This window comes from Numida meleagris, chromosome 4, assembly GCF_002078875.1.
Source record: "Numida meleagris isolate 19003 breed g44 Domestic line chromosome 4, NumMel1.0, whole genome shotgun sequence".
In the NCBI taxonomy this organism is placed as follows: domain Eukaryota; kingdom Metazoa; phylum Chordata; class Aves; order Galliformes; family Numididae; genus Numida; species Numida meleagris.
This window is the reverse complement of record NC_034412.1, coordinates 83,446,261-83,455,642: the sequence shown is the minus strand read 5'-3', so window position 1 is coordinate 83,455,642 and position 9,382 is coordinate 83,446,261. Positions and strand designations below refer to the sequence as shown.

General features: G+C 37.1%; 1 protein-coding gene across 3 annotated transcripts in view; it reads left to right on the top strand.

The window, feature by feature from the left end:
• Nucleotides 1-9,382, top strand: part of CPEB2 (cytoplasmic polyadenylation element binding protein 2) — a 55,841-nt gene that overhangs the window by 3,346 nt on the left and 43,113 nt on the right. For all 3 annotated transcript variants that reach the window (XM_021393952.1, XM_021393954.1, XM_021393953.1), the window contains one exon: nt 629-907. In XM_021393952.1, the coding sequence (XP_021249627.1) occupies nt 629-907 (279 nt within the window). The remainder of the gene's footprint in view (nt 1-628; nt 908-9,382) is intronic.

Genomic DNA, 9,382 nt, shown 5'->3' with positions numbered 1-9,382 from the left:
GACTCCAGAAATACTTCAGCTGTGGCTTCAGAATAATGCATTTTAATGTGGAAATGTTAAGATAGCTCTTCAAACAGATTCTCTGCGCGGTAACCAGTGCCTTTTTGCTCTTATATGGTAATACTTTGATGATCCTGAGATGGCAATAGTCAAAATATTCGGGAAAAATGAATCTCAATTTTAATTCTTAAATTCCTCAACACTGACATAAAATAACCTACTTGAAATTCTTGTGTTTTTTTTCCAGATATCTTACTATAAAATATGAAATAATGTATCAGTGAGGTGATTAAACGTCCTGATCCTTTCTGTAACACCATGCTTAACCCTGGGATTGCGCTCTACATACATAGAAACAATCCTAGCAGTTCCTGCAAGGGTGAAAACCTAAATCTCTAATACAGGGACTGTGGAGGAGGGAGAGTTACAATTTAAAAAAAAAAAAAAGCCAACTTCTTATGACTGTATTAAATTTTCTTTTTGGCCTCAATAATGAACTAATACAATATCATAAAAAAGTAGTTATAGAAATCTTCCAAACATTGACTTCTTAGTGTTTCTTTGCTCTTAAGTAGAGAAAACCTTTTCAAATATTTTCAAAATAATATGAGTTAATCTTTCTTTTTAGCCTCTTCTGAAGCAGTCACCCTGGAGCAATCAGAGTAGTGGCTGGAGCACAGGAAATATATCCTGGGGAGGAATGCATGGCAGAGACCATCGTAGAACTGGAAACATGGGAATTCCAGGAACTATGAACCAGATCTCTCCTTTGAAGAAACCCTTTTCTGGTAATGTCATAGCTCCACCTAAATTTACTCGCTCCACTCCATCACTGACTCCAAAATCTTGGATTGAAGATAATGTTTTCCGAACTGACAACAACAGTAATACTCTCCTTCCCTTGCAGGTAAGAATGGTATGTAAGTGGGGTATTCATAGTCCCGTGTAGCATTTCGTCTGTGTTCACTAAAGTAGAATTAAGCAGTCATTACTGTCCTGATACTTGGTTTGAAATTTGTGTGTTTATGTGAAATTTTTACTCTTTAATAGCAACTAACACCAAAATTTTCAGTGTGTTTAGAAATATATGATCCTTACAGTTAACTAAAAATATTGACTGCCTCAAAAGATAGAAACGCAGCAATAGAAGAGCAAAACTGTTTAATCCAGCAAGTATTTTCTGCCTATCATAACACTCCTATTCTTATAAATCCCTTGAAGATTCGGAGTTGGGTGTGGCTTTATTTTTTTGTTCGCTTATCCTTGTACACAGATTTTCTCGTAAAATCTTGCAGGCGGCTCTGAATCTTGGTCATGGAAATCTTTTTCTGGTCTTCTAGTCTAATATTTGTGTATTAGAAAGATTTGCTACCTCTGTGTCAACCCATGACACTCTGCATTCTAGCAACTTTTATATTAAGCTTTGGCTATTATGCTTGGTCTAGAAGCCTTGTGATTTAGAAGCGTGTAACAGGCGGATGTGTCAGTACAATGAATCCTGGATTTTGCCAGTGACCTCTTTTGTGACTTTAGGTAAGTCACATAGCTGCAACCTCATCCGTTGTTATTTGGATCCAATCTTATTCATTATGCGCTTGTCTGGATTCACTTAGCATTACCATTTCCTGATAGCAGAAAACAGTATTATTTTGGATGTTGATCTCAGTTACCATTCAAACAATTTCTAGGTTACTCTCTTAACTTACAAGAAAGAGCTTGGGTAACTTGATTTAGAAACTGTGCATTTTAAAATAGTACATTAGTCCCTGAATACTGTACATTCTCTAATTTTCTTCACGCCTGTGTCAGCTTCAGGCATGAAGAAAATTAGAGTCTTACACTGAGCTACTGTATTCCAGCTGAAGTAAAAATGATTATATGGAAGGAAAATAATTAGAATGTTCCTTTATCTCCGCATCCCGCGATTATAGTTGTTTCCTTAGGTCTCACATATAGTAATTCAGAGTTTGATTTGTCATCGTTGTGACTGTATGTGAACTTGCATAGATATATCAGTTAGCCACCTAAACCTAATGTGGCTGTAGTAGTGGCAAAAGGGCGTTCTTAGGGACCGAGTTTCCCACCAAGGTCCCTGTTTTTCTTAGCTTTTCAGTGGTGGAGTTCATTTGGCACGAGAGGCAATGTGCTGACTGCCTGAGTGAGTGCTGATATTGGCAGTATTCACAAGGCTGACAGTGGGGTTGGGCCGTACTGAAGTTCTGCTGTAGATGTATGCCTTGGGCCTGAAAACTTGGAAGGATTTGCCCGTTCTGTGAAGACCTGTTCTGTTAAGGAGCTTTGCTCGCTGGAAGATCTTAGTTGAGTCTTTTTTCATGGGTGAAAAGATGGAAAAAAAGATGCCGTTATTTTACATATTCGACCTGATCAGCTAAGAAAGCCAGATTACAGATAGGGAATGCTTTGTAGTAGGCTTCAAGAAGAGTTGAAAGTGAATGCTGGAATGTCTTCTCAACATAGTAGCCTAAGGAATTGTGTTAAAAATATTAACACCATCTTATGTGGAAACTGTGGTGATGTATCCAGTGGAATTCATATGCAGCAAGTACAAGTTGTGAATATTTTTACTTCCTCAGTGTGCTTTACAAGGCAGGATGACTATTAGTTTGAACTTTAAGAAGCATCTGCTGTGGTCATCTAATACAGATGAACTCATTTTTGTCTAAACAAAAGTCTTGTGCATTCCAATTATAATTTAAATCATTCCTATATATTAGGGTAGGAAAAGAAAGCTTGAAATTTGGCTCTAGAAACATAAATGTAATTTATTAGGTTTTGGTGTTTTTGGGGGGAAGGGAGATGATGGGTGCACTTCTCTATCTCAAGTAAGAACACCGGAGCCACCAATTAGATAGACCTGCTTGTCCAGCTGTACTTATGTTCTACATCTGTCAATCTCTCTTGCACATATGAAGTCATAGCTGCAGAAATTGGTAAAAATACTCCTGTTTGAAGGCTTGCTACTGCTATTGTGGAAACATTAGATGCTTCTGTAAGTTATTTTGCTACACTGAATTGGTGTTCTTATTTTTCAGTTTTTATACTGTTGTTATGGCTGATTCCTTGTAATGACTGCTAAACGGTAGAAGTCACAATGAAAAGTTAAATAGAGTTTAGAGCTCATGCTTCTTTTCATCAGGACTTGTGTTGGCAATTGTGGTGCTGTCAAACACCCATCTTGTTAATTTGTACTGTGCTTGTCTCCTTTCATAAAAGGCTGAGGTATTTAGATTGAGGGTTCTTAAAGATACAGTAGCTGTTTGAGAAGACACTCAAAAATTTTAAGTCATTAAATTCGAGGCATCTAGGAAGTCTTACAGGAGACCATCTATATGTATGTACAAGTTCCCTGTTGCTTTTGAGCTTCCACAGAGTGACTGCAGCTTCTTGTGCCTGTTCAGCATGTACCGCATCATTCCAGCTTTGCAGAATGCTTTTCCACGTGACCACACATCGTTGTTTTAACTGCAGTCATCATTTTGCATGGCAAGGGATAAAGCACCGCTCCTCCAGACTTCGGCTGGCTGTTTGAAAGCTTTTCAGTTAGCTCAAGCTTAGCAGTTGAAGACAGAGAAAAGCCAGTGCTCTCACCGATGGACTTTCTGCGGATCACTAATGTTCTGCTAAGCATTTTCAAAAGCTTTCTAGTTTTGTGAAATTTGATGTTCAGTGCCAGCTGCCTATCCAGTTGCTGTAAAACAAGCACCTGGTGCAAATGAGATGAGCCACACAGAAACTGTATAAAAATTCATAGCGTATCCCTTTGAAACTTCTTTGGTGTTTGCGTTCATGGGGAGGGGTTCCCAATATAGAGCTGACGCTAATTCTGGTGAAAGCAATATTTCTTGGTATTAAACTTGCATATTAGGGACAATTAATATAACTTCTTATTGGTAACCAAACTATATATTGAACAGATGAAAGCAGATTTTCTGTACTTCATAGTTAAAACTGAAGCATATCCCATGTGAAGTTGTATTCTCAGTGGCCATACTAGTTACAGTAAAGCTGCTTTTGACCATTATGAGGACATCTTGGGAATTTTAGTTTGTTTTTGTATTTTTTGAATAGAAGTAGTTAAAATAGCATGACAATTCTGATTTAAATATGAACAAGTTAAGCCAACAGTCAACTTTTGTGACTTACTGTAAGATGCTTCCCGTCCCCCCTTAAGATTTTAAGATAAAATACATTGACTAAAGCTCTTTCACAGATGAAATTGTGTCTGCAAGTTTTAGCTCTGTCACGCTGCTTGTGCCATTACAGGTACTTCACATAGGAAAGGGATTATTGCCTTGTACTGGAATCATTAGGGAACAATTAGAAATGCATGTCACACTATCTAACTTAGGCATTTAAATGCAGTAGCCTATTTTTTCTCTCCTTAAAGAGAACATGGGCTCCTTTTTTAGATAACCTAATTCTCTAGAAGAACATACCTGTTAACACTGACTCGGCGCAGTCCTGAATTCCAGTTCAGTCTTGCGTCACGGATGTTTTATTCCCTGATATATGGTACTGAAAAAAAGAAAGAAACCCACAATTGAACGTGGGTGTAAAGTTTAAAAATACATTTGAAATCCCTGATACTGGTTTTTCCCAAAAACATACCTCAGGCATTTCCATGGCTGAAACATAACCAGAGAAGTCAGAGTTTTGTGCCTGCTTTTTTATCTATTTACATTCATTAGACTAGGAAAATAATAAACCACTTCTAAATATATGTAATTGTCTGCTATCTCCATTTTGATACAAGTTTAATGTTTTTCAATATCTTGCAAGTAAGCTTATGAAAAGCTATGCCAAGAGTTCAATTAGAAGAATTTTCATTCGAGTAAAAACACAGTGTTTAACCAAAATGAATACGAGTTTAGTTTGTGTTTCTTTTGAATTCAGGAAATACATGGCATGTCTGGGTGTTTTTCACCTTGATTTGTCCTTCCTGTTTGTTCAAACAAACAGTACATGTAATGTTCGTGGTCCTAAAAGCTGAACTTCATTCTTCTACGTTTGAGCACAGCCCTCCAGCTGGGGGTTGTGCAGTAAGGCACAGTCTCTCAAAAATGCAGATTTTTCTTTTCCTATTTATTTTGAAATTTCCTGAAATTTCCAAAGAAAACAAAGCACTGCTGAAGTAAAACGAATTTTAAAATTGTACTTCACAGCAGGTGTTAGTTTCAGATATTTAATTTCAGCTGTTGTCACATTGCTTCTGTCATAACAATCACCTCCTCTCAGAGAAATTCAGATTCTCTGTGTCAGTTTAAGATGGTTTAATAAATGTACCTTCATGTCTTAACTGACTAATCCAGATGATACATGTACTAGCCAATTCTAGCTGAAGAGTAACTTGTTCAATTTCGGTTCTTAATGCCATATTTAGACTCCTAAATAGGTGGCCTGTTTGTTCAGAAGTGCTGAGTGTTTTTCTGCTCTGGTTAAATGTGGAAGGCCTTGAAAGAATCTACCTGTGAAGTTATCTTAGTCTACAGATGAGTGTGATTTTCTGAACACTTACATAAGCCAGGCTTTTCTGGTTTATTTTTGCTAAGGCAACACCTGTAACAAAACAGTGCCTTTGGGATTTCTAATGCAATAGGTTGAGTACCTAGATCTGATTAAATATCATTAAAGCTTATACACAAAACCAGATTTCTCCATTTTGGGGACCATACTGAGGATATCCCTAATTGGAGGGAGAAGCATACTGACAGGCTCTTCACTTCAGGATCAGTACTTTTGAATAAACAGTTCTGGTGCCTACTTAGATAATCAAAGGAATGAATTAGCTGAAAGTTTTAGAGACTAAATGTATGTATGTTTTTATATCTTCTTCTGAACTAAGAATTCTTAGTCTTAAAATTTACTTCAGTTACTGAACTACTTACTTACTTTATTCAATTAATGCAACAATTGAAGTTAGGGAGATATTTAGCAGCTATGATAGTATTCCAATGACATATATGCCAGGTAGCATATCTGACCTCATTCACTGTGCTGAAGCGCAGTTCATTAAGGTTGAAATGAATACGTTCTCACTTAAGACCTGTCCAAAAGTACATTTACTGTATGTCCTGATGTATTTGCATTCCAGTACTCAAGACTGCATAGATAAAGAATCATAGAATTGAGTTGGAAGAAACTGTAAAAGGTCGTCTAGTCCAACTCCCTTGCAGTGAACAGGGGCACCTACAGCTGGATCGGGTTGCTCAGAGCCCTGTCCAGCCTGACCTTGAATGTCTCCAGGGACAGGGCAGCCACCAGATATTTTTGGGAGCGTGAGCTGGAGGAGATTTTCCGGTAATTCTAGGTAAAAGCTTCCCCTTCAAATGTCTCATATAATGATCTTCTAGTTAGTTGTCCAGGCTATTCGTACACAAACCTTCTAGTCTTGCCTTGAGAGTGAATCTTACTAAGCTCTTAATCATCTCCATAATGTGTCTGGTTTGCTGCCAGTTCATGAATGTATATTCTTGAGCTGAAGTATTCCCTTGTGGATGCAGTAAAATGCTGTTGGGATTTTTTTTGTTTTTAAATACATACATATCTGGGAAGTAGGTGTGTCTTTGCCACAAGAACTGTTCTTGGTGCATTTTAGGCTCTATTTAGCTAGCTTATACTGCTGATTTTTGTCATTTTAACTTCCAAATACTTATGCTGTCAATTTTGACTGTTCTGAGATGTCTACAAGACATTATAGTTCATTGTTACCACTAATGACACAGTGTAAAGTAACCAAGCAATTTCATGTGTCTACTTTAAAGCTTTCTCCTTCCTTTTTTATAGCGCAAAAATTGCAGTGAGTCTTATGTTTTAGTATTGGATTTCTCCTTTATGATATTCAGAGATTCAACAAGGGGCTTATGGTTACAGTACCTCCTCACTAAACAGAGAATGACTTGAGGCTTGGATGTTAGTAAATGATGACATCTTAAAGTGTATATTATACCTAATTGTTCTATTATTACTCCTAATGTTAACACTGAGCAGTGAAGTACATTCATTTACTTTTTTAATCTGTGAATACTTTACTACTAAGTTAGCTGTTACATTCTAGTCTTAGAACACATTCAGGTAATTTTTAGGCAAAAATAAAAACGGAAGCGTGTTAACATTTCACCTCGGGAAATGGTAGAGAATAAGTTTGTTGTTTTGGTTTGCTTTTTATTTCAGTTGAGATTTTAAATCAGCAAGGTCAAAGATACAGAGTCTCTTTTGCTGCTGCCAAGGCTGTACTCTAACCTGACTAGCAGCTTTATGACTTGTAAGTTGTTTTTAGCCCGTCGGATAGTGCTACCGTTATTCAGAATGTGAAGGGACGTGCAAAGTAACATATTGTAAAGATATTAGCATTTACTGAATTCAGTACCAATGTCAGAATTCCTATTTTTTACCTCAAGTACTCCTACAGATCAGTACTTTAATGAATGTGCCTAAAATTCAGAGGTATTTAGCTGCTTAACTATGAGCATCTATTTTTAGAGTTTGCGGCAAAGATTAGCAAAATCGTATTTGTAATTTAATAGTTTCTGACCACATCTGTATTTGCTTTATGTATAAGTGACAATATAAAGCTTTGAGAGGTGACTGCACTCAGGCTCTGCAAATGCTCAAACTGAATAGTCTTTGCATAAATTGTGTGGATGTGTATAAAGTCCTAAATACTTCGTGCTAAGAAAAATGATTTATTCATCAGTTCAGTGTTGAAAGTGGCTCTTCAGAGAAAGCAACTTCCTGCCATTCATTCCACTCTTAGATGTTTGGGGAGGGGGGGGGAAGGTACATCTGAAATCTGTGTTTTGCATGACACTGTCAGAAAGTCCTAGGGCTGAGTGCATCCTCTGGATAGGATACTTCATCCTTCCCCTGTATTGCATAGTTCTGTAAAACCAGAAAATAAGTACCACTTTTCTGTAAATTTGCTTATTTAGTCTTAACTTCTGAGATGACAATTTCTATCGAAGTTACATTATCTCTGAATCTGTAGACAGTTGCACTAAAAACACCTTTTCAGTTCTTGCATGCCTGCAGATGCGATTCTATAACTGGAAAGGTCGGTCAAGCAAGATTCAAATCTTTCTACAGTTACAAGGAGATGAGAAGCTAGTGTGAGAATACATAGTGCTTGGGAGTAGTTAACTTTATCGGCTCTAGGAAAAGCTGGTGTTATGTTGTGACATTCCACTGAGGCATGGACCTTCTGACACAGCCGCCGTTTATTTGCTTCTTAGCGCAGGATGGATGTGCCACAGAGGTGAGGGAAATGCAAAATATTCTACAGGAATTCTTCCTTGGGAAAACAGGGACTTCTTGGTGTCAGGACCGCTTAAAAATATATATGTATATTAACAGGTAATTAGGTTAGGCAGCAGTGCCTTTGCGTTAATAAATCTTCTAGTTTCATTATTTCAAGAAGATGGATAAGAAGTTAGTTATCTTCAAAAACAACATGGAAAGACCTCTAAAACAATATGGAAGTAGTTCTACTTCCATACGTATGGAAAATTACACGAAACCGTAAACTCAGTGGCAGTAGTGTTCATGCTTGTCACGGGGATTAATGAAAATGACAGTGCAAGTTTTCTGATGGAGCCGAGCTTGCTGTAATAGCGTTGTTCCCTTTCAGAGCACTGTGGGCATTTTTCTGCGGCAGAACTTTCTAGAAAACCTTTGCGGATGTGACCTACATTATTGACATACTTTTAAGTTCTGCTTTGAAATGAAAGCTTCATATTTGCATAGATCATACTTGTGTTCTTTAAAAATATGATGTACGCATTTGGGGAACGTAAAGTAGTAGTTTAACATTGTAAAGCCTTTATTGTGCAAAGATTTGAAGTGAACCTTTTTCCTTGAAGGGCATCTCACTCCTTTTGAGATAGTTGCATTTCAGATAGCATTGTTTTATAGGATACAGTTGATTGTTCTGAGCTGGACTAAATTTTAAAAGTTTGAAGCATTTATCACCTAGATATTACCCGAGGACAAGATCGATAGTAGTAGCAAGGTAGCAGAGTGTAATGCTTGTATTGCCTGCATTTAAATTCTACTTTAGCACATTCAGAACATTTTTATATTGTACAGTGCATGGCTGTGTTATCACTGCCGGAAACAAAGTAATACAATTCAAATAACTATTATTAGCTTCAGAGAAAAGAAATGTCTGAAGTGTAAAGTGAATGGGGAAAGCTTATTTCTTCTGCTTCCAGCAGCTCAAGACCTTTCAGTTTAGAGATAAAAAAAAAAAAAAGTTGCAAAATGGAATGGTGCAAGGGTGAAGCTATATTAAACCATGCCACAAGCTTGCTGTGCTTTATTTTTCCTTTTCTCCAAAATCTGTAATCAAGTGAGCCAGTATTAGGGA